Source organism: Leptinotarsa decemlineata, unplaced genomic scaffold, assembly GCF_025532065.1.
Source record: "Leptinotarsa decemlineata unplaced genomic scaffold, Ldec_3_MD MMD2_tig00000035_RagTag_RagTag, whole genome shotgun sequence".
NCBI lineage: Eukaryota > Metazoa > Arthropoda > Insecta > Coleoptera > Chrysomelidae > Leptinotarsa > Leptinotarsa decemlineata.
The window spans coordinates 23,449,396-23,476,224 of record NW_027412540.1 but is presented as its reverse complement, the minus strand read 5'-3'; the positions used below and the strand labels follow the sequence as shown (position 1 = coordinate 23,476,224).

Sequence of the window (26,829 nt, the reverse complement as noted above, 5' to 3'; positions counted from 1 at the left end):
CCAAGTAAATATGCCCCAAATAACTTAATTCCTGCTACTGATGAGCCTATATAGTGTAGAAGGGCCAAAATTAGTGGATAATTGATAGTGTCGAATTCACGGCTGAAGTCCAAGAGCACCAAACAGTGTACACACGATCTCTTGATCTGATTGAGTAATGGACAATGTGAAAGAGAGTTGTGGTACAGCTATACCCTTTTTGAAAGCCTGACTGGACTTTGGATTCCACGGTAACGAATTTGTGTTTAGTTCATTGTTTTAATACTAATTAACTGATCCCTAGGAGCATCCACCAAAAACATTTTATAGACTGAAGGAATTTTAGGCAAGGTAAAGCGGTCTAATCTTTCAATGTGCGATCCCAACCACATTGGACAACGATCTATTGAATAACGCTTTCCGTTGAATTCATCTCAATAAAAATGGCGGATTTGAACGATTTACGATTGAGCCTGCGCAAAATAGTTCTGAATGAGCATTCGTTTGAAAAGTTAAACTTTATATGCATTCGTACATCCGGTACAGATTGACAGTGTTATCTGCAGTGTAGGAAGGATTGATAAAACATTCGAGAATCAAGAGGCAGTTGTGTTTTGTGCTGTGTCGGTTTTGTGTTATATAAATAAGTAGGGTGAGTAAGTATTATACAATTTTATTTGCAAAATGATTTTTCGTTATCTTTAAATAATGACACAATTTTCATTATATCGAATTTTGCTTCATTCGCTTATGAAAACCTAACGCTTTGCTTAGATTTAAAAAAATCAAATTTTCAGTATCATCAATCAGAATAACTAACCCTTTAATTTTTCAAAACATTTTTTCCATTGATTTCATTTCTATGAGATTAATGAAAGCAAAATGATTTTTTTTTCAATTAGTACCTAAACAATTTTATAAGATGTACCTACGCGTTTCCACTGACTATTCAATGATATTTTTCATTTTCCTCCATTTCTTTGAGAGTTTCCATTCTATATACAAGGTATGCCTGAAGTTCTTGAACGATCAAATATCAATTAGTAAAAATAATTGTGAAAAATACTCAGATAGATCAACTACCGCTGTGAATGTCTCCTGTTGTCGTAGATGATCCACTTTTCATCACACGCAACAATCCCAGCCAAAAAGGGCCGTTTTGGTTGCGCAAATGTAAAGAAGAACAAACTTCGAAACGAGACAATTTTTGCCGATCGTTTGAGCTATTCGACCTTTCCAAAATGTTTTGAACCATCGAAAACCGCATGGGGGCTGACACCGAGTTCTTTCGCCGTCCCAAGGACTTTCTGTGATGGGTTAGTCTCCACTAGATTCCTAGATTACTGGTTTTCAACTCATGACAAAGGTATATTGGCGCTCTCTGGATTAGATCATCAAGAAAATATAGGTAGACCTGTTATAGCTAAAGTTGCCCATTTTCCATCTCCAAAAGTTCCGATATTTTGGAAGAGTCTTCACAATCGCCCACTATAATTTTATTAATTTGAAGCTTGTAGACCATCTCTTCCTAGGATTAGCCGTTGACGCTTTTGCTGCTGCTTCAAAGCGATGTCCACCAAGATTCAAAAATTGGGAGCTTTGAAAGTTTCATTTCTAATAGGTCATCCCAATAAAACATATGGATCAAACAATGAACCACTTTCACATTTTGTTTTTTGGAGAAATCGAACAGCATTCAAAATACAAAGCGTGGGGCTTCTGAAATTTTATCGAAACTTTCAGAAGATTCAGCAAGTCAGAAAAAAGAGTGGATTCTGAGATCCACAGATTTTCGTCTCCATGCATTTTTTTGAATGTGCCGAAACGAGGCATCTGATTTTAGGTCAGTTATTGGCTGGTTGATCATTTGTCAAATTTAAAAAATATTGAAACTAGATGAAATAAATGATGTAGTCTCTGATGCTGTTCTTGTTTTGCATCTAGTTTTTATTCAGTAAATTCTCATTCAGTCATCAAGATGTTAAAAAGTTTTGGTTCAAGGTTCAATTTTGCTGTTTGTTTCGCGTGACTTGACGTAAACTCATCTGTTACAAAAAACAGGTGAGATATCCGCATATGCCAGTACAGGAATAGCTGAGATATTGGGTTATTATAAGTAATAGGGCCCCAGTATCGACCCTTGAGGAACATCTTGCTCAGTAATAATATTCAGTTACAACTGCCTGAGTTCTATTCCAAAAATATTTCTTTATTATGACTATAGCTTTACCACTCACTCTATATCGTTCTATTTTCATCATTTTCGAAGTCAGTAACCAATCTACATATATGTACTTCACCATCAGGAGTATTTATCACGTGAACTGATAAAATGTCTTTTCAGTTCTGTATCTGTAGAGAAGGGAGGGTGGGTGTAGGTCCACAGCACTTAGGCTACATGTGACCCATTGTACATCCTCCCGAGGAGTTGTCCTTCTAGGTCATCGTCCATCCTGTTCTTTTCAGGAAGGTGGACAGGTCACTGGAAGACATCTCCTTTATATCGGCAGGTGTAGGTCAAGACTCGCCGAACACACACTCTCTTATTGACGATAAGTCCGGACACTCGCATAAGACATGCCTGACAGTCTCATCTTCTTGTTCACACATCCTACACAGAGGTGTGTCCACTAGCCCCATATTATGGAGGTGTTTCCTAAGTTGACAGTGGCCAGTCAGAAATTCTACTGTTAAGCGTAGATTTTTCCTCTTCTTCGGCGCCAGCTTCCCAGGGTCACCCAGGGTGATCCTGGCAAGATTGCATCCTTTGATTCCATCCCATCTCTTTAGGGATTGAGCAAGGGTGTGGCGTTTGGCTAGTCATCAGGCCATAGGTGCCACTGGGTCCTGAAATTCTTATTGCAGCCGCTTCCTTGGCTAAAGAGTCGGCAATGCGATTACCTTCACTCCTGTCGTGCCCTTTAACCCACCTCAGGATAATGTTATTATCTACCGAGGCTTTCGCTAAATCTTGGTGGCACTCTAGTACTAGCCCTGAGGTAACACGTTGTCTGTTCCAGGCTAATAGGGCTTGTCTGCTATCGGTGCAGATTGTTATATTTTCACTGGTTATTTTTTTTGTGGCGATTGAGATACCAGCCAGTTCTGTTTGGTTCACGCTGGTATTTTTTCCCATTCCCCACTTAATCCTTAGGCTTAGTAATCTGGAGTACACTCCACATCCTGAGCCTTTTGTCGTTTCAGTTATCTTAATCCAGGTGAAATCATGTTGATAAGAGGAGAATCGTAAAAAAAGATGCCAGCTGATTTTTGATGTTCGCGTAGATCTAGATACAGTAATAGTTGGACTGATTTCTCTATAGTTTTCATAAAGATTTGGATAATTCCATTTCTACATTTTTCAATCGAACATGTTGAAATTATTATGTAGCAAATTCTCATTTTAATTACGGTTGGTGAATAACAACGTAAAACTACATTCAGCAATTTTATTATTTGAACGTGTTATTCGACATCATAAATTCAAGATAAGGATATGCACAAAAGCAACCTTGAACGATTTTTTCTTGAGTGTGAAATCACTGACGATATACGTATCATCCGGCCTTCTGGGAAAACCATTTCAGATAAAACGGTGATGATATAATATTCTACTATCAATCCTTACTTTGTATTTGATGTATTTCATTTGTCCTATGCTTAAACCACGTTTAATCGAATGTATTTTACTTCATAATTAGAGAAAGAAAATTCGAGCTGATAGGTCATGGTCGAAGGGATCTGGTGGTACTACATGTTTCGTCTGCTACTGCGGCAGACATATTTTTGGTTGCTTCAACTGCAAGAACGAAGTATCAGCAACATATTCTTCTATCTTCTATCAAAAACTCCTAGCAATTATATTTTTTTTAATGGAACACCCCGTATATTAATACATTTTTGGAATTGCTCTAGTATTTTATTACTTTTTTGTTAATAATGTCCTATACCTATCTCTATCTGTTTTCGAGATAAAAAATAAATTGTGCTAAATATGATCCAAAACATAACCTAAATTGAAATTAAGTACATCAGTACTCTCAATTCATGAAAAGTTGATATTTTGATGATAGTTTGGACGAACTCGAAATATTCAAATAACACCAAGAAATCGACTCCATATCATACAGGGCGTGCTAAAATTACTATTATTTCCATTGTGCATAAAAGTAGTCGAAAGTTCATTTTTTCAAATGAAACCCCCTGTATATTACTCGTCAAGTTTTCTTAATAAAGCCGTTTTTATGGAAAAATAGTATTCATGTTTTACCTACAAGTGTTGAAAGTGGCATTTTATTTTGTGAGTGGGGATTATTGCAAAACGAGCGTCAGCAAGTGGAGCAAACTCACAAGCAAAATAAAATCACTTTCAACAAATGTATCATACAAATTTTTTTGCATAACGTTACTGCTGATAATAAAAAAAAATTATAGATTATTTGAACACACGATGTTTGGATTACAAGGCATATGTTACAACTGCATACGCCAACTCACGTTATTTTAAGGAGGATTATTGGTTAGTCATGAAGGACTTTCTACAGTTGGACTGAATACTACTTCGTCATCGTCAGTAACTTCACAGGGATTTAATATTACCAATAGCCCGAACTGCATGTGTGAACTTTTCTAAATGATTTTTTGGTAGGTGTTCTGATTGAAGTGTTTCTATCAAAGATATTTTCAATAACAGTTGTACAAAAATAATTTTTAAAGAATTTGATATCTAGTAGCCGTGGAAATATCAAGCTTATGACAGTTTGGTGACTTTTATAAGTGATTGATAAATGGTTATTGACGGTGTTTCAAAAAATCGCCAAAAATGAAAGCAAATATTGATTATTCAAACGAAGTTCTTATGAAATTATTCATTATACATGGACAGTGTGATCAAATCATTGCCAGAACTTGTAGAAAATTCAACCAAATGTATCCTGTATTAACACCAATGAACGAGAGGACGTTTGTAAGATTACAGCGGGGCAGGCACAAAGTATGTGCTCTGCTGTTTCATCATTTTCCAAACAAAGGCGACACACACTGTCTTCCGACAGTCCAAGGCTCTGCATATGATGATTCAAATGACAGTGACCAGTAAGAAGGTCTGTTAGGCATTGTAGTTGTACAGTAGGGACTGTAGTCCAACAACTGTTTGATATCAAGCTTCGACGGGTGGATAAACGCCTTGGAGTGAGCCAATCCTGGAAGATTCTGCCAGAAGTCCATAAATCTTCTTGCCCTCCATTTGTTCAATGTTTGTTTGTTAAAGCTCAAAGCGATGCCAATGACTGGTTCTGGTCCGATGAAGCCGTTTGCAGCACCCTCCTTTGCAAGAGAGTTAGCAGCTTCATTACCTTCCAGGCCAGTATGGCCAGGAATCCAGACCAGAGACAATCTGTTAAGTCTTCCTGTCGATGATAGTTATTTTTGGCAATTTGCTACCAATTTAGACGTTGATTGAAATGGCAGTGACCTGTAAGAAGGCCTGTTAGACATCGTAGTTCATCCCTACTGAATAAACGCCTTGGAGTGAGCCAATCCTGGAAGATTCTGCAAGAAGTCCATAAATCTTCTTGCCATCCAGGTTGTTTGGCAAAGCCTAAAGCGATACCAATGACAGGTTCTGGTCCGATGAAGCTGCTTGCAGCACCCTCCTTTGCAAGGTAGTCAGCAGCTTCGTTGCCTTCCAGGTCAGTATGGCCACGAATCCAGACCAGAGACAATATGTTAAGTCTTCCTATCGAGGAGAGTCGTTTTTGGCAATTTGCTACCAATTTAGACATTGCTCGGTACCAACGCCGCTTGACTGTCCGAGAATATTTTTATCGATTTGTGTGTGAGGTTGGGTTTATCCAATCTTTGCACACACAATTCAATGGATTACATTTCCGCTTGAAATACAGTCGCGTAAGTTCCTGGGCAGGTAGATATCTCTGTCCTGGGTCTGCGACTAAAAACACCTGCACCAGAACCGGAAGGCGTTTTTGATCCATCTGTGAACCAACAACTATCTGCTCTTAATATATCCTTCTCCCGGAGGATCCAGTCCTTTCTACTTGGGAATAGTACTTTATAAGGCAGTTCGTAGTTGACAGTTGGAGGCATTAAGTCAGAGGTCATTTCCAGAATGCTGTGACTTCCAGTGTCAACCAACAGTTTGTTGCACTCTGCATTAAATTGATTTGTGCAATTGGCAATGTGCACAAGTCTGTATGTAGTCCATCTAGCCGCTCTCTCCAGAAGAATATGGAGAGGAGGTAGATCTAGAAGGATCTGCATGGCCGCTGACGGTGTGGAACTGATGGCACACTGATAGCCAGACAAGCCTGTCTCTGTAAGCCAGAGACACTACTCATTATACTAATTATACTGAAAAGAAAATACTTGGCCATTGCTCAATAACTATTATCAAATGCTCTCTGGAATAAAATGTATAAAGGTGAAATGAATATGAATATAAAACTCCCATTAGAAGCTAAAATGTATCAGGTCTGTTACTGTTTTCTTGTCACTGTTTCTTACATACACAGGGTGTGAAATACGAATATTAACGAAATATGGATGTTGCCTTATTTATGTTTCGCATTCTTTGATCAGGGTTCTCTAATCAGTAACGTCGTTCGTATAGGTCAGGGGTCTCCAAACTACGGCCCGCGGGCCAAATCCGGCCCGCCAGTGTCATCAATTCGGCCCGCGACAGCCAATGTGAAACTTAACGACAGAAATGATGATAAAGAAAACTTAACCTAAGTATTTAAGTTTAAGCATATTAATAACTAACAAATAATTGAACTGATTATCGGGAATACGGTCCTGACTGGTAACCTATAAACGTGCTTATCAGAGACCGCAGAAAGTTGTTATTTTTCGAGCAAAATTCAAATTTCAAAATATTTGTGATAGTGTATACTGTATCATACCATAGCCAACTTCATCAGTACCTGTGAGTTATATTTTTTTCATAGTATATTCATTTGACCTTTCTTCGAAATCCTTACTGACAAGACCAAATAGCGGTTCTTATCAGTACATTAAGAACTGATGGACAGGGGCGTACTCAGATAATTAAAACTATGAATGAAGAACAACACCCGGGTACTTCTGACTACAGGAGTACCCAGAACGCTTCAAGACTTTTCTCAACGACAGTCAGTCAAACGATAGCACCTACTAGCCCACCAAATTTTCCGTCAAAAAAACAAGCAATCTTATTCAACGCCCTAGAAAATACAAAACTGGAAGACTACCTTCTAGCCTTAGGAAATCAAATCGACCCAAGATATATCATTTTCTCTTCACGCATTTCAAACAACAGAATTTGTGTATATCTTTCCAGTGAGACAATCGTAGACGACTTTCTCACCAAGGCTAATGGAAAAATTGTGGTGAACCAAGAAATTCTTACAGCCAGAAGATTAATCACGCCCAGCGAAAAACTGATTTTATCGAATGTTTGTCCCTCGATTCCTCACGAATTGCTAGAAACCGAACTTCGTAAGTTAGGTTTGAACTTGGTATCTCCATTATCCTTCCTGAGAATCAGCGCCTCCGATCCCAAATTCAAACATATCCTGAGTTTTCGCCGACAAACCTACATCTCTCCTATTTCCCACGCTACATTACCTCAATCTATCGTAATATCTTTCGAAGAAACTCCATACCGAATCTTTCTCTCACTAGACAATCATCTATGCTTCAAATGTAAGCAAGATGGGCACTTATCAGCAAATTGTCCAAACACGGTTACCAACGAATCCACTCTGAACTCCAATAACGACAAAGACGAATCATCCACAGAATCCAGTTCTATACCATTAAATACCATAACAATGACCAACCAAAAAACCATAACTATCGATAGAATACCCACCCATGAGCTACCAACCGATTCGAATCAATACCACAACTCTTCTGAAAAACGTAACATCTCTGAGATAACCACTCCCCCTACTCAATCATCGAACCAACAAAAACTATTCATCAAACCAAACTCAGACATAAGGGTAAAAAAAATCAAAATTACTCAAGATAGAGAATCTGTAGAAGCTCTGCTGAATCCAGCTAGACCCATATTTGATAATGTGAATCGAAAATCAACCTTAACATTTAACGAAATTACGGACTTTTTTGAAAATGTGTATGGCTCAGCGGATCCTCTGAGCGTAGCAAAAAATTACACAAAGGACATAGACGATCTGATAGAAACTTTGCACCAGATGTATCCACTTTTAAATGATCGTAAAATCAAAGCAAGATGTACAAAAATCCAAAACAAAATCAGGAAACAATTAGCAGCTGAATCCAGCGAAATTGAGGACAGTGACACATCACAGGAACTCTGCTAATTCAAACTTCTCGTTACAATTAACCCATTTATTTTACGTTCAACTCAATATTGCAGTGGAATCTTAATGGGTACTATACCCAGCTAGAAATGCTGAAATTGATCCTACAAAATCATGACCCATCCATAATATGTCTACAGGAAACCCATTTCCATAAAGAGAAAACGCACAAACTTTCAAATTATACATGTTTTTTCAAAAATAGAGAAAACACGCGACATGCCAGTGGAGGAGTAGCTATCTACACTAAGAATACATTGGAGGTGCAGAATATTCCATTGACCACCAACTTAGAAGCGATTGCGGTTGTTATCTGTGGGCCAATGAAATTAAATATTTGTAATATCTACATTCCTCCGAATCAGGATCCAACTGAAGACGAACTTACCAACCTTTTTGGGCAAATTCCTTCACCTCGATTAATTGTTGGTGATTTCAATGCGCACAACCATATTTGGGGATCTAAGAAAATCACAGTAATGGGACAAAAAATTGAAAGAGTTATCAACAACCTACAACTCAATATACTGAACGACGGAAGAGTCACAAGATTCAACTCTGCAAATGGAGATTCCTCAGCAATTGACCTAACCCTTTGTGAATCCGAGTTATCTATTTCTCTTGACTGGGAAGTACTTCCTGAATTATTCGGAAGCGATCACTTTCCAATAATTATAAACAATGAAAACTATAGTAAACCCTACAATGTAAATCCCAGATGGCGTTTGAAACAAGCAGATTGGACCAACTTCGTAAAATATATCGAAAACGATCCCATTATGTCAGATACTGAACAAATACTCAGAATGGACGTGAATCAAATGATCGAGACATTTTGTCAAACAATTACGAAAGCGGCGGAAAAATATGTTGGAAAGAGCTCTACCTCCAATAAATACCCTGCCCTTCCCTGGTGGAATGATGAATGTCAGAGTGCAGTGAAGCTTGCAAAAAAGGCATTTAACACTTTCAAACGACACAAAACTCCTGAAAATATGACAGAATTCAAACGTCTGAGGGCACGAGCTAGATATACAATGAAAATGAACAAACGTAAATGTTGGCAGGAATTCGTAGCTGGTATAAATAATTCCACTCCAATTGGAGATGTTTGGAAAATGGTTAGGCGAATCTCTGGAACTCGTAACCACTCAATGATTAATTATGTGAATTACAATGGATCCCCACTTACCTCCCCACAAGACATAGCAGACGCTTTAGCATCAACACTTCAAAAACATTCAAGTAACGAAACTTATACATCACAGTTCATAACTCGAAAACTAGTTGAAGAGAGTACTCCCCTCTCATACGATGAATTAACTGAGCATCCAATGAACTATCCTATTACAATGAAAGAACTTTCGGTCATCCTAGAAGAAACAAAAAATTCTACACCAGGCCCAGATGACATTCCCATTATTTTCCTGAAAATGCTGCCCCAGAATGCCAAAGAACTACTGCTGAAAATGTATAATGTCATATGGAATACGCATGTTTTCCCGCATATATGGTCAGAATCAATCATAGTACCTATTCTTAAAACAGGACAACCAAAATCATTAACGGATTCGTACAGACCAATCTCATTAACATGTGCCATGTGTAAAGTATTAGAGAAAATAATCAATAGAAGACTGATATGGACCTTGGAAAATCGGAAACTCATCATCCCTCAACAGAGCGGATTTAGAAAAAAGAGATCCACTCTGGACAATCTAGTTGACCTTGAATCAGATGTCCATGAAGCTTTTGCTAACTCCCAAGAATGCATTGCAATATTCTTTGACATATCAAAAGCATATGATACGGTATGGCGACACTCAATAATTAAAAAACTCCATGAATGGTCAATAGTTGGAAATTCGCTGAAATTCATTACGAACTTTCTGAATAACAGAAATTTCAAAGTTCGTGTCAATGGCACACTTTCCTCCAAAAGAACCCAAGATAATGGAGTCCCCCAAGGAACCTCGCTGAGTGTTACTCTCTTCTTGGTTGCAATCAACAGTATCATTGATGACTGTGCAGCCCCTCTGAAAGCTAGACTTTACGCAGATGATTTAGTTGTCTTTGGCAAGGGCAAAAATTTCAAAACTATTTATGGATATTTACAAAATTTCATTTATAAACTACAAGAATGGTCAGAATTATCAGGTCTAAGAATATCTGAGAGCAAGACAAACTGTATCCATTTCACGAAAAGACCCAAAGAAAATTTGCCTAAATTACAACTCAACAATAAAGATATTGAGTACGTCAAACATACAAAATTTCTGGGTATGATATTCGATCAAAAACTCAACTGGAATGAGCACATTACATACCTAAAAATGACTTGTCAGAGCGGTCTAAACATAATGAAAACTATTGCATCTAGATCATGGGGTGCAGATACAAATATATTAATGTTGATCTATAGATCTTTAATTAGATCAAAACTGGATTATGGCTCTATAGTGTACAACTCCGCAAAAAACGGGACCTTGAAAAAACTGGACACCATCCAAAACTGTGCTCTTAGAATTGCTCTTGGAGCATTCCACACAAGTCCGGTTGAAAGTTTATACTGTGAATCAGGAGAACCTCCATTAAGTATCCGAAGAAAACATCTCAGCCTCACATATGCCGCTGCAGTTCAATCTAACCCAGATAACCCTGTTTTCCATAACGTTATAGCCCAAAGGTTCAGAAATACATTTGCAAAAAGGAAGAGGGTGGCAATTCCATTCTACGAGAGACTCAATCGATTCCTTTCCAACTTACTACTCAATCGACCTGAAATTTTCAACACCTCAAACATTCCTAATCCTCCCCCATGGACCTTTCCAAGCATTAAAATTGAAAAAGGGCTCGTACAATTTGAGAAAAATAACACCAACCATAATTTAATTCATGCAACTTTTCAACAACTATTGCAACAATTCGAAGACTGTATCCAAATATACACCGACGCATCCAAATCAGAAGAAGGAGTGGGGGCAGCATTCACCAGTACTGACTCCAATCACTCCTTCAAACTACCAGCAGAAAGCACTGTATTCTCAGGAGAACTTTATGCCATATGGAAAGCACTTGAATATGCAGAGAAAAGCGATCACTCAAAATTCTTGTTAATTACCGACTCACTGAGTACACTGGAGGCAATAACGAAGCTAAACCCAGAACACCCCATCATACTTCACATCAAACATAAGCTCCACTCAATCATTGAGAAACGTAAACACATCCACTTTATGTGGGTTCCATCACATGTTGGTATAGCAGGCAACGAAAGGGCCGACCAGCTGGCAAAGGATGCTATTACTAACCCACTCACAGATATTGAAAAAAGAATTGCCCACCCAGACCTGAAACCGTTTTACAAACAAATCCTTACTAACGTGTGGCAACAGCAATGGAATGGCTCCAACTCTAAATTATCAACAATCAAACCATTGGTCTTACCCTGGAAATCACTTCCAAAAACGAGAAAATTGCAAGTTATCCTATCACGTCTTCGACTAGGGCATACTCGCTTCACTCATGAATACATCCTCAACGGTAATAACCCTCCTACATGTGAAGTTTGTGACTGTGCCATAAGTGTTAAACATATTTTATCTGAGTGCGCATCTTACTCCAACGAGAGAGACGAGTACGACATCCCCCCTTCAATTGAAGCAGCGTTAGGACAAAATTGTAACTATGAAAAACTAATTGCCTTTCTAAGACGTATAAAGCTGCTGCACCGTATATGAAAATTTATTGTAAGAAATCAATGTACTATGAAATTTGAATTGTCGCTAATAACCCTCGAGGTTGATGCGACATTAAATAAATATAATTAAAAAAAAAAAAAAAAAATAATTGAACTGAATCACAGTAAAACAAAAACACTAATGAGATTTATGTAATTGTGATTTTCCACCGACAATACTTTGTAGTTGTGGATCAATTTTACTTGTACCAATTATCAAAAGAGATTTAAGATGCTCATCGGGTAATTGAGATCTGTAAACATTTTTTGTGTACTTCATCTTGGAAAACGTTTTCTCACACAAGTAAGTAGTACCAAAAACAGAAAACAACCCACGAGCAAATTTATGCAAATTATCAAATTGTTCCAGTGGAAGACTCTTATAAAATTCCAACAAAGATGAATTTTGATATTTATCCTTAAGCATATCACTGCACCGTAAATCAATAATTTCCATTTGGACTTCCGGAGCCAGGGTTTCAATGTCAGAATCAAAAGGATTTTGAAAAAGCTTAATTTCATTCGCAATGACATCGAAATCTGAAAAACGAGTATCAAAATTTATCTTCAAAGCACTCAAAGTTTCGATTTCAAAATTGACGGGAAATTTAGTCTCTGTAGTGTGGCTGAATATTTCACATATTTCAAAATCTGTGAAACATTTTTGACGTAATTGCGATTGAAATAGTATTATTTTCTGCCTGAAGGATTTGATATTGGTGTGTAAATCAGGGAGAAGCTGATTTTCTCCTTGCAATCTCAAATTCAGTTCGTTTATATGATTTGTCACTATTTTCTAAATCGGCAAAAGGGCGCTGCTTCTCATTTAAAAAAAATCGATCTCTGCTCGAAGTTCAAAAAAGCGCTTAAGGACTTTTCCACAACTAAGCCAGCGTACGGCAGTATGGTATGGTAAATCATTTTCTCCAATCTGTTGAATAAACTCGCGGTGGATCTGATGAAGTTAACAACTGATATGTTTGGTTTCAGAACTTCAGACATATCCAGACATTTTCCGTACAAGGACAGTTGAATGATACAATGTAAGACTAATGGTTTTGAACCACCATCATTTTCTACAGCCTGTGACACAAGTGCAACCACTCCTTTATTTATACCATACATGTTTTTGCCTCCATCAGTTGTTATAGATTTCAAATTTCTCCATCGAAAGTTCTTTTTATTAATGGCATTTTCAACTCCTTTAAAAATATCTGCCCCAGTTGTCGTGCCGTGAATACTATCAATATCAAGAAGTTCTTCATACACTTCATAGCTTTTATCTACTCCGCGAATAAAAATCAACACCTGAGCAGTATCTGACCAATCCGATGACTCATCCAATGCTACAGAAAACCACTCATGATGTCCATTTTTGTCAGACAGTTGAGATGATATATTTTCTGCGATGTCTTGCACCCTCCGAGCCACGGTGTTTGTTGACAAACTGACACTTTTAACTAAATTTACCTTTTCGGGGCATATTTCTTCGGCTACTGCAATCAAGCATTCTTTTATCATTTCTCCATCGGTGAATGGTTTGCCATGTTCTCAGATTTCAAGAGCCCCACGAAAGCTGACGCGAGTTGCAGACTCTTGTTCAGTATTCGCTTTGGTAAACAAAGATTGCTGCGATTTGAGTCCGCGTTTCAAAGCTTCAAATTTTTCCTTCCGCAAACTTCCTGTATACTTGGAGTAACTTTGAAGATGTTTCGATTCATAGTGTCGTTTAATGTTATAGTCTTTGAGAACAGCTATGGTTCCATTACAAATTAAACATAGCGCCTTATTACTGGACTCAATCACAAAATACTGAAAGTTCCATTTTTCTTGGAACGTTCTGCATTCACTGTCGATTTTTCGCTTCTTTTCCATACTAACAAATCACACATAAAAACAATAGGTCAAATAAAAATACTTTTATTGACGGGTGTTACTTTATTTCACAATAGACAGTTTTGCTTCCTTCGCCTTTCCTACGCAGACTAACTCACAGTTGCGCCGCTAGCCTTTTTGTATGCAATTATTACTGCCATCTCGAGGTGATCGGAATACACTAGCTAGAACCAGAACTTTCTGGAACCAACGCGGTAATTCCATATATTTAATTACGCCTAATGCCACCTAGCGGGTAGCTGAAAAAGATAGTACATAGTACCACTACTCGCCACTAGATGTCGTTAAGTGCCACAATACACAATTGAAATGCAACACAATTGAAATGCAAAAAAGCGAAAGTTTGCTTAGGTCACGCACTTTGCGACTATCCTAGTCTAGAAATATAATAGTCAAGGGCAGAAATTGGCCCTTGGAACAAACTGAAAAAATCATTATGGCCCGAAGGCTTCAAAGTTTGGAGACCCCTGGTCTAGGTAGTTCTCTTCAACTGATATCTATAATCTGTTCATTCAGTAAATGCAACTCTCTGGATATAAAATGTGAACTGAACGTTACGAAGCGAAGATGATAAGTCCAGTTCAATGATTGATTTGGATACACTATTGAACTCTTGGAACCTTGATTGTGAAATATGTATGATGATTAGATTTTAAAAGTGATTTTTTCAAATTGATTCTACGTTTTTTAATTACAGAATTCGAATTGAGAAATGGAGACTAAACCTCCTCCCTATGAGGGCCACGAATACAGTAATCCCGGATATGGTAATCCACGTAAGTTCAAAGTCGATACCTTTGACATCTATGAACTTCTCAAAATATCTAATACAATTAATTTCAGCATATAATTCAGCACCTCAACAGCCTCCATTTAATCCAATGTATCGTGAGTATAACAATTTTTTCCTTATCAAATAAAGATAAACTTCAATGCACTTGTATCAAAGTTCAAATTTCGCTGGCTATGAACATTCGATTAGAGATTTTATTATTTTTTTATGTTGTACGGTCGTCTCAAACATATGTCATAATATTATGTAATAATATTATGAATAACGATGGTGGACCAATAGGTACCTAGTAGAGTAGGATATATATATATATATATATATATATATATATATATATATATATATATATATATATACAGGGCTATTCAAATTCGTTTCTGTACATGGGGATCTCGTAAACGATAAGAAATAGAGTGTCAGTTAAATCATGGCAAAGTTGCGTATTTTAGAGAACTATTGGGCAACTTCTAGGCACTCCTCAGACTGAGTTTCAGGAGTGCCTAGAAGATGACAGTACTACCAACTGTCGAAAGCGCTCGCAGATAATTAATAGAAGATATAAAGCTTCAAATCCTTTTTGTAAAATGTAATATTGAAATACTGAAACTAAAGGAAAATTAGTTGCATCATTCAAATATATATATATATATATATATATATATATATATATATATATATATATATATATATATATATATATATATATATATATATATATTACATATATATATATATATATATATATATATATATATATATATATATATATATATATATATATATATATATATTTTTCTGGGTATTCATCCGTTGTGTACTATAGTACACAACGGATGAACACCCGGAAAAACAACACATCATATATATATATATATATATATATATATATATATATATATATATATATATATATATATATATTAATATTAAATTATACAAAAAGGATTTTATATCTTCTATTAATATTCTGCAAGCGCAGAATTTAATATTGAAATACTGAAAATAAAGGAAAATTACTTGCGTCATTCATATATATATATATATATATATATATATATATATATATATATATATATATATATATATATTATATATATTGATGTATTGTTTTCCCGGGTGTTCATCCGTTGTGTACTATTCGATAGTCGACGTTTCGCCATCATCTCAGATGGCATTATCAAGACGAGTTACTGCTTCGCTTCAAGAGGTGTAACTGATGTTAGATTCTTCTTGTGGTGTTTTTATATGGTTTCGCTTGCTTTTACGCAGCTATTTTTATCAAGTACTTTCTTTTGATATACTTGTGATGGTCTTTCTTGGTTTTTTCTCATTTTGTCTTCAATCGAGGACCGCCTGCCCGGTACTGACGATGCCCAATAGGCTGAAACAGCTGTATACCGGTGGCTCTTGAATTGAAATCAATATGGGAATAATCAAAGAGTACTTATCTATTTATTTTTTGATTTTCATGGAATTATTTTCCAGCAGCTTGACTGCATTAACCTTTCTAGATTTTATATATATATATATATATATATATATATATATATATATATATATATATATATATTTCAATATTAAATTTGAAAAGGATTTGAAGCTTTATATCTTTTATTAATTATCTGCGAGCGCTTTCGACAGTTGGTAGTACTGTCATCTTCTAGGCACGCCTCAAACTGAACTTGTATCCTGTCGTCTGCCTCTTTATACGGTCAGAGCGTCTCAACTCAGGTATTTCAGGTACTTTAGGTAAATTTTCCTGTATTTGAACTGCATCAGGTTCTCTTCTTCGTGTTAGATCTCCTCTAGGAATGTGTATGGTTTTGTTTAATATATTGAATGTGAGGTCTTGTTGTGTTTTGATTTGTACTTGTTCCTCGATAAGTGATTTATAACTGTTAAATGTATGTATGTTCAAGTTTTCCCAAATGTCCATGCGGTTTCCCTTGTTGACTTGTTTTATGAGTTTTATGTTCTCTGGTGGGGGGAAATTATGTTTGTTTTGTATGGCGTGTGTTGCGAGGTTTGATTTATATACTATTGGATTTATGTATGCCTTTTTGTGCTCATTGTACCTTTGGATCAGTTTTTTCTTGGTTTGGCCGATAAAGAATGTGTTGCAGTCCAAGCATTGTATACTGTATATCCCGTTTTGGTCTTTGTCTTCTTCTTTTTCATAGTTGTTTATTTTTTGTGTTATCTTCGTGTTCGGCTTGTATGTGATGTTGATGTTCAGTGGTTTGAAGATGTTTGTTAGTTTTTTGGTTTGGTGTCCTACGTACGTATATCTTGTCCATCGTTGTATTGTTTTGTCTGTTGGGGTGGCTTCATCCTTGTTCTGTATTTTTTGTTTGATTCTGTTTTCTAGTTTATCTATTGTCTTTTGGGTGTATCCGTTTTCGTTCGCTATTTGGTATATGACTTTCCGTTCTTTGTTTCGGGCTTCATTGCTGAGTGGTATCCTTAATATTCTATATATGAATGCCCGGTAGCTTTGTTATAAATAAGGCCAATATTCTATGTAGACTTAGTTTAATTTTCCTTCTGAAGATGATCACTTGGTGATTGAAACATGTGAAACACGTAAAAATAACGGTTTGTTGTTGGGATATATTCTCAGATATTACCGAAGAAAGGTAAAACACGAATATGTGTTTTTGGTATTGACCACATCAGCATTTGGCTGCACGGCGCTGATGCGGAAAAATACATTTATAAAGAGTATGACTCTAGTAGATATTAGATATAAACAAATGTTTTTTTTTCAATATCTTCTGAACAAGTACTACTGCCCAATTTATCAACACCCTCATTTATAAAAGCTATAATGTGTCACTTTGCTACCTATTGTTATTACTACATGTGACCAAACGAGAATAATTTTTCATAAAAATTGAGGATATTCAAAACATTTTTGAAATCATGTGCCAGCTGGAAAATAAAGAGGCGTTACCTTTTAACGTACGGTTTCTAGCATGCCGCTGAAAATCGATCGTCCGTGGGCTCGAACCATCGTTTCATCTAGCGGTCTACTGAAATAATGGAATAAATCACTCACGCCAACCCAACCGGTTACTGTACCGTTTGTAATAGACAATTGTTCTTTTTCAGATAATCCGCCTCCTAATCCAACGATTATAATGGCACCTCCTGCTCCTCAAACCACTACCAGTAAGTATCTCGCAAAAATTTCCCAAAAGTCATGTTTCTACTGACATTATATTACTTTTTTTCTGAATGCCTGCATGTATTTGCTAGTTGGTTATTTTCAATTCTCTTTTCATGTCTTCTTGCAAAGATGTGAATGTATCAAAATTGAATTCAGCAGTGTATCAAAACAGATGTGTATTTTGCACTATGACTTTTCAGTTGTCATTGAAGATGAGCACCATAAAAAAAGTGAATTTCGAAAGGAAATTGTATATACTAATGAACAAAAGAAAACTGAAATACAATGCATCATGCAACAGTTTCTAACCACCTACATCGTATATTTAATACATAGGTATGTTCTTTTATACTCAATAGCATTCTTATGTCAATTTTGCACAATTTATCACGTTAAAAAGGGAAATCAGTTGAAAGTGATAGACATACAGCCTTAACGTGGATAGTTTCCAATCTCTTAACATCTAAACTGGACAAGATATCATTATTGCATGGTAAAAAGGCATCATTTTCAGTACTGTTCAATATAAAAGATAATGCCAAGAGTGGGGCAACACTATTACCATTTCTTGGTCCACATAGAAAGGACGGTATTGTGATACCACGTTTGATAGGTAATTCAATAACAACAAATATATACTGACAGAGATTCATCAATAACTCAACTAGATATGAAACTATGCTACCTACTATCCCTTCAATTGAATTATGGTTTTCTCTAATTAATTAAATTCGAGAACAAGAAACAGAAATATCATAGTGATAACTGAACATACAATATTGTGAAGCAATAATGCAAATTACCAAGAATCATGTGCCCTAAGCAGACGCCCTGAGCCAAGAATAAGAGTCTTCTGCATTTGTCCGGCTAAAATTTCAGCCTCCGCAAACCGGCATGGTCTTAAGATTAGAGAGTAAAGAGGGCATCTGTCCACCAAGGACTCCAATAATCAGGACAACCATCTTAACAAAGTGGTCTGGATAAAATCTGTGATATTCGCCTATCCGGGAGCTGAACACTCCACGGCGAATATGGTCTTTTTCTGTTGGTCGAAAAGAACTACAGTGGGCGTATTAGCTTCTATGAGGCTGTTGGTTGGGATTGAATAGTTCCAATAAATTCGGCACATCTCATTTCCCCTCCTATGGACCTAAGGAGATGCAACATTTTTCGGGTCTTCACGTCGAGTTGATACAGCTTCTTCCGAGTCCACTTAACTACTCCAAACGAGTAGAGTAGGATTGAAATGGCAATCATATTTATAGCGGCAACTCTGTTTTCCCCGACAGTTCCGATGACCGGATCTATCGGAGTATATGTGCTGATACTTGCCGCGTAGATAACCCTTTACTGCTGTTATCTCTTGCGAGTGGCGTTTTTGCACCCACAGATAAGTAACCTCAGTTACTTTGGCAATAAAGTTCAGCAATATTTCGTATTTTCTATTCTCTTTCCCGAAACAGTGAAAAATGTATTTTGAAGGCATCATGAATATTTGAAATGACGGAAACTATAGAAAATAGTGAAAACTGAACGAGTAGGGGGCGGTGTACTTCTGTCAACATTTTAATCAGACACTCTGCCACCTTCATATTTTGTTTTAGTGTTAACAAAAGGAAACGAAGAAATATAGCAGTGACGAAATCAAAAAACCGGCCGTCGGAGGCGGTACAAATTTACCAATATTTTTAATAGAGTCTCTGCCACTTTCATATTTCGTTATAGTGGTGACAACTGGAAATAAAAAAATATGTCAGCAGTGAAATCAAAAAACCGACCGTCGGGGGCGGTACAGATCCAGCAATATCTTTATTAGAGATTCTGCCTCCTTCATATTTTGGTATAGTGTTAAGAAATGGAAATAAAGAAATATGTCAGAGGTGAAATCAAAAAACCGGCCGTCGGGGGCGGTACAGACCCAGCAATATTTTTATTAGAGACTCTGCCACCTTCATATTTTGGAATGGTGTTAAGAAATGGAAATAAAGATATATGGCCGAGGTGAAATAAAAAAACCGGTTGTCGGGGGTGGTACAGACCCAGCAATATTTTTATTAGAGACTCTGCCACCTTCATATTTTGGTATAGAGTTAAGAAATGGAAATGAAGAAATATGTCAGAGGTGAAATCAAAAAATCGGCCGTCGGGGGAGGTACAGATCCAGCAATATTTTTATTAGAGACTCTGCCACCTTCATATTTTGGAATGGTGTTAAGAAATGGAAATAAAGATATATGGCCGAGGTGAAATAAAAAAACCGGTTGTCGGGGGTGGTACAGACCCAGCAATATTTTTATTAGAGACTCTGCCACCTTCATATTTTGGTATAGAGTTAAGAAATGGAAATGAAGAAATATGTCAGAGGTGAAATCAAAAAATCGGCCGTCGGGGGCGGTACAGATCCAGCAATATTTTTATTAGAGACTTTGCCACCTTCATATTTTGGAATGGTGTTAAGAAATGGAAATAAAGATATATGGCCGAGGTGAAATAAAAAAAACCGGCCGTCGGAGGCGGTACAGATCCATTTGATTGAATATAAAATTTATTTTTCAATAATTAACACGTGTGGACATCTTTACCGCCCCCGAAGACCGGTTTTTTATTTCACCTCTGACGAATTTCTATATTTCCAGTTGTGACCACTATAACGAAATATGGAGGTAGCAGAGTGTCTAATGAAAAAAATGCTTCATCTGTGCCGCCACCGATGGCCGGTTTTTTGATTTCACACCTGACATATTTCTTCATTTCCATTTTTTAGCACTATACCAAAATATGAAGGTGGCAGAGTCTCTAATAAAAATATTGCTGGATCTGTACCGCCCTCGACGGCCGGTTTTTTTATTTCATTTCTGACATATTTTTTTTATTTCCAGTTGTCACCACTATAACAAAATATGAAGGTGGCAGATTGTCTGATTAAAATCAGACAGACAGGCAGACAGAGAGTATACCGCCCCCTGCTTGGATTTTTCGTTTAGTTTTCACTATTTTCTATAGTTTCCGTCATTTCAAATATTCATGATGCCTTCAAAATACATTTTTCACTGGTTCGGGAAAGAGAATAGAAAATACGAAATATTGCTGAACTTTATTGCCAAAGTAACCGAGGTAGATAAGTATACGTCTCTCCACTATCCAGATGATGCAGGATGCCTCAACTACGAGCTGCGCATCTTCTCCGTAATCCACACACCATCTTCTTTCGAGATGAACCGTTGCAGTTTCGTAAATCCCGAATTTCATAGCGATTGCATGCGTGTACTCTTCCACTACCCTCAAGAACTGATGGAGATCCTCTTCCCCGGATTCATAAAGTTTAAGATCATCCATATGAAACAAATGGTTGACCTCATACCTCCGGTTTTCCCTTCTGGAAGTGACCCACCCTGTTTAGATTCTAGCCTGACCAGATGTTATTGTGAAGCGAGTCTGCCAGATTGGAATCAGTTTTTCAAGGCATCTCACTATTTTGTCACGAAGAGGTTACTCTTGAACTATATCGAGTACTGCTTTACGTATCTATTGATGAGCAGGTTCTCTTTACATCCAGCGATTTCTCTCTTCGACCGTCTCTACTCATATATCAGTTTGAATAATCGGTCAACTGTGGTGACTGACATGTCATCGGTCTGTAATACTTAGGTATAGAGTCTATACCTAAGTATTACATGCTTATGTGTTCACCGCTGCTTACAAACACTACCGGGGAAGAAATTTTTAATAAAATAAATATATTTTTTGAAGAAAATAATCTCAGTTGGAACAATTGCATTGACATTTGTAGAGATGGGGCCAAGGCGATGACAGGTAAAACAGCAGGAGCAGTGTCACGAATGAAAAATAAAGCGCCTAATTGTAGTTCCAGTCATTGTATTCTGCATAGACAAGCACTTGCGATGAAGCAAATGCCGTCAAATCTAAAATTAGTTATGGATGAAGCGGTAAAAATAATTAATTTTATCAAATCACGACCACTACAATCCCGATTGTTCTCATTATTGTGTGAAGATTATGGCAGCAAACATAAAACACTGCTGCTCCATACAGAAGTGCGATGGCTGTCTCAGGGTAAAACTTTAACAAGGCTATTTGAACTTAGAGCCGAGTTACAAATGTTTCTTTCAGCAGATACTTCTTACAATTTGAAGAACCGTTTGTATGATAAAACTTGGTTGTTCCGATTGTCTTTTATGGCGGATATCTTTCAAAAACTTAACGAATTGAATTTATCGTTGCAAGGTAAACAGACAACAGTGTTTCAGGCCTATAATAAAATAACTGCTTTTAAAAGAAAATCAGATTTTTGGATCATTTGCATTGGTAAGAAAGAAATAGAAAGCTTTACGTTACTCAGTGAGTTTGTTAGCGAAAACGACTCAGAAATGTTTGAAGATGATGTGTTTGAAGAATTGGTCCAATATCTCAGTTCGATGCGCGCATCTTTTGAAAAGTATTTTCCCGAAGAACACAATACAAAAATTAAAGTGAATTCATGGATTTATAATCCTTTTTTACCCAACTTGGAAAAGCCTGAAAACATGTCAAACGAGATATATGAATCTCTTTTAGAAATGTCATCAGACACAAGTATGGAGTCACTGTTCAAAACGACGCCTCTCAATGATTTTTGGTGCAAAATCCAAGATGAATATGCAATGCTTGGCCAAATGGCTCTAGATATTCTTCTCCCATTCCCAACTACATATTTGTGCGAAACAGGATTCTCTACCTACGCAGCCACGAAAACAAAATATCGCAATAGACTGGACGCCGAAGCTGATATGAGACTCCAATTTTCTTCCATCAAACCTGATATCAACCAATTGATGAAAAATAAAAAACAGTTTCATACCTCCCACTAGTTAGATTTTTTCTTTTTTAATGTTTTCTATTATTGTCCTTGGCAAGTGGTGAAGTAAATAATAATTAGTAACTGTTACAGTGTACTTTTATTATGCTGATTAATAAAGAATACACTTATAAAAACAATTGTTTTATTGTAGGGTTCCATCAAGTATTTTGCTTCCCAGAAGGGTTCCGTCTTTAAAAAAGTTTGAGAACCACTGGTATAGACAAATATTTGTTTTTGGGGATAAGAACAGTTCATCCCTCGACAAACTAATCAGGAATGATTGTTTGATAGTTTTTTCCACCAATAATTGTTCAGTCCATCTAGGCCTGAAGCTGCAAAGTTCTTGGAATTCACAAGGGCTCTTCAAAAGTCATCCGGGGTTATTGTGTTGTGCAGTTCGTTGAGCTCAGGCTGTCGAAGCTTTCTGCTAAAAGCTTCAAACTGCACTAGGGCTGGACTGTCTGCGTTGGGTGGCTGCGGGTGTTCATAAATGTCCTTCCAAAAGGCTTCCACCTGTTCATCTGTCGGCGGATTAACCACAAGCGAGAAGGTTTTCCGCAGTGCTTCTCGCTCGCCTCGCTAGTAATTTTTTAACGCCTACAGTCTTTCATATCCTAGTGTAGAATATATATCTTAATTTGGCAGCTATTCGCCGCATTGCAGGTGTTAAATATCTGTTCGCCACCCTGTAATCCATGACACATTGGGCACGAGATGCGTGTTGTCTCGCCAACTTGATATTAACATCCATCTTGTGTACACGCCGTTCAATCTTTCGAAGCGCCAGGTCGGGATGCCGTCCTTCCGATTCGGAAAGCGATTGAATGGCTGTGTACATTGTTATTATCATCATTATTATAGTTTTCCGTCTTATTTTCCAGATGTTATCGTAACAGGAGGAGGTGGGGCTTTAGGAGGGTGTCCAATTTGTCACAATAACAGCTGGACTGGAGATTACTCGTGCTGCGCTTGGTGTCTGGCTATTTGTTTCTTCCCCATTGGAATCCTCTGTTGCCTTTGCATGAGAAGCAAGAAATGTTCTAAGTGTGGATATACCATTGGCTGAATATTGAAGATTTTATTTTCAATTTTGACCTCAACTAGTAAATAAGTCAACGATTATAACAGTCCTATAAAATAGCCTAGTACATAAGATAAATATTAAAAAATGGTTTTGGAGGACTTTAACTAGTATTTACTTCACAAATATAATATTCAAATACAGTTTACTTCATAAACTTCATACATTGAATCGGAAACAGTTTTGGAAATACACTTCTTACTCCTATAGCTAGAGCTTTGTTTATTCTAAAACTCCCAAAAATTTTCGTGACAAACCTCTCAATTACAGTAGAATCTAAATATGTTGTAGTACCTTTTTTATAAAACAGGAAATAAATGACTAACTTACAATAACTCAAATGAAATTTTTACGAAATTCAAGAAAATTATGCCATTATTATGTTTATCTTTGATTCGGAGATTTTAACAAAATCGATGTTAATGTTTTTGAAACCTTTCTTGAGGTAGTTTTACTTTTGACAGATTGAAAATAGAGGTTAGAGAACTTCATAGAGATCAACACCACCAACTGTATAAACACCAACGTATCTTTTTCAAAAATGGCCTATTTATCAGTAAAGTCGTATTTGATCTAGAACATTTCTGTTACTTCATGATTAAAATACTCATCAACTTTTCGAAGATACAACATTTCAAAATTTTCAATTTCATTTAACTGAAGTCAAAACAAAATATGTCAGATATTAGATGATATTTGTACAATTTGATATCGAACGGAATATTTTCTAATATAATTTTTTAAATATCTAACTGCATTAGAGGTAGGTATTTTATATTCACCGCAAGATGGTGCTGCAAAACTCAAGGAAATATTATTTAAAATATATCTCTCGCGGAGTTCCTCTCAAAATGCCTGTGATGAAAGAACTGTTTGCGGAATTAATGCATTATTCGTAAGAAAGTACTAGACCGATAGTTGAAGGCGAATCTGACTTCAGATCAGTGTGAGGTTTTAGATTTAGCCAAGAGGAACCTGCTCTTACACTATTATCTGAACTAACATGTAGTCTTTTCCTCCAAATTATCTGGTTCAGTGGCAAATGTTCATGAAGCGACTACAGGGAAACTTTTACGGAGGTGCATCATTTATCGAGTCTTCACAATCGAATGGTTATAGTACTATTTTTTTCCAAAAAGGAGTTACTGATCAGGTCATAAATCTATACCATTTATTCCAGTTAGGCAAAGGAATCCTTAATCTTCAACAATAAATTTAAAAACGCAAAATGAGGCAAAAATTGTTCAATGAACAAGAATGCAAACGGGATAATAGCGTCCAATTACAGTGTTGATAAACTACAAGTTGATGACAATTCATTAACTGAAAATCATGAGGTCAGCAGAATCAACTCGTTGAACTTTTAGGCTTTCGTATTTCTGCGATATTACCATCCCGTTTCTTATATAAACGGGATGGTAATAAACGTTATTTTGAAGACTATACCGCGCTTCTATGATTGCATTCTTCCGAATGTAATCAAATATTCAAAAAGGACTCTGCTTGTGTTCAATTGCAGGGAATAAACTGTATTCTGAAAATAAGTTCAGAGATCGAAATAGCAAATTATTTTTAGATAAAATTAACAAATACAGGACTATTTCTCTTTTCATTTGTCAGTTTTTTTGTTTTCATTTTACCATTCTAACTTTTCGGGATTTGGTCAATAGATATAATTCAATTAATTTTACGGTTGGGAAAAAATTCAGGAAGTAATATCTATATAATGTTTTCTTGTTGGAATGGTGTATTTTCTATGTATTCAAATGCCAGAATCATTTTAATATTTTTGTTTGGGTGAAAACAATATATCAATTTTTGTAGAGTGTGATGAACTATTCTGTTTTAAAAACTCTCTCAATTGAAGAAAGCCACAATTATTGTCCAAACATGAAATATATTTTTATAAAAGAGACTACCGACCCTCTAATTGGTTCCATATATTCAAAATGGTTTTTGTAAAGATGTACTGCGAGAAATAAGACCAAAGATGTGAACTTTCTATAATTAGTATGAAAAAGCATCTTAGAGAACAAATCCGAAAAGAATTCAAAGTTGCAAATATAATAACTTGTTCCATTGATGGCCACTTTATTTTGTAGAAATTCAATAATGATAGTTTCACCCTAACATTAGTCTCGTTAAAACTTGTTTATTATTTTTTATACAGGGTGTAACTAAATAAGTCTCACCTCCTTGAATGTTTCACACTTATTCAGTTACACCCTGTATAATTGTAAATACATCTAAAGAAATGAACTTTAAACGTTCAAGCTAGTCTTGGTTATACCTACACAGTAGATTGAACGGACTGACGCCTATCAGAAAACAACTACTCCACTGGCTAATACCACGAAGGGCGTTGGATTATATCCGACAGGCGTCAGTGCAGGAATCTTCACAGAAAATTTTCTGCATATGCAATTGGCAATACAACTGAAAGAGTCGACCTTCAATTTTGGAACGGGCATACTTGCAGACTGGTTTCAGGCTCATAAGCCACTCGTCAGTGCAAGATAGTAGCCACTGATAAATAGTAGTCATTCCATTCAATTTACTGTGTAGGTGTATCCGAGACTGGCTTGAACGTTTAAAGTTCATTTCTTTAGATTTGTTTACTGCCAGTCTTCAAGCATAGCGCACTGACTAATAAGAAAATTGTGAATACTCCAGAATCTTTGGTGTATATATATATATATATATATATATATATATATATATATAGTTACACCTCTCGAAGCGAAGCAGTAACTCGTCTTGATAATGCCATCTGAGATGATGGCGAAACGTCGACTATCGAATAGTACACAACGGATGAACACCCGGAAAAACAACACATCATATATATATATATATATATATATATATATATATATATATATATATATATATATATATATATATATATATATATGATGAGCTGTTTTCTCGGGTTTCGCTCCGTGTTCTGTGTATTTTCTCCCCATAAG

General features: G+C 36.4%; 1 protein-coding gene across 3 annotated transcripts; it reads left to right on the top strand.

Moving 5' to 3' along the window:
* Positions 1 to 477: 477 nt before the first annotated feature.
* Positions 478 to 24,069, top strand: LOC111516109 (membrane protein BRI3). 3 transcript variants are annotated; one of them, XM_074172047.1, is made up of 5 exons: positions 478 to 631; positions 14,657 to 14,735; positions 14,803 to 14,847; positions 17,864 to 17,923; positions 23,661 to 24,069. In XM_074172047.1, the coding sequence occupies exons 2-5, from the start codon at positions 14,672 to 14,674 to the stop codon at positions 23,843 to 23,845; spliced, it is 354 nt and encodes a 117-aa protein (XP_074028148.1). In that variant the 5' UTR covers positions 478 to 631; positions 14,657 to 14,671; the 3' UTR covers positions 23,846 to 24,069. The 3 variants fall into 3 exon arrangements, with proteins under 3 accessions (XP_074028148.1, XP_074028149.1, XP_023028058.1); XM_074172048.1 differs by having other exon boundaries at positions 482 to 635; XM_023172290.2 differs by lacking the exon at positions 478 to 631 and adding an exon at positions 14,464 to 14,595.
* The last annotated feature ends 2,760 nt before the right edge of the window (positions 24,070 to 26,829 follow it).

Excerpts from the sequence above, each read along its gene's own strand:
- LOC111516109 (XM_074172047.1), top strand. The coding sequence starts at position 14,672 with ATGGAGACTAAACCTCCTCCCTATGAGGGCCACGAATACAGTAATCCC. Across the intron at positions 14,736-14,802 it reads TCCCGGATATGGTAATCCAC|CATATAATTCAGCACCTCAA; the intron begins GTAAGTTCAAAG and ends AATTAATTTCAG. Across the intron at positions 17,924-23,660 it reads TGCTCCTCAAACCACTACCA|ATGTTATCGTAACAGGAGGA; the intron begins GTAAGTATCTCG and ends CTTATTTTCCAG.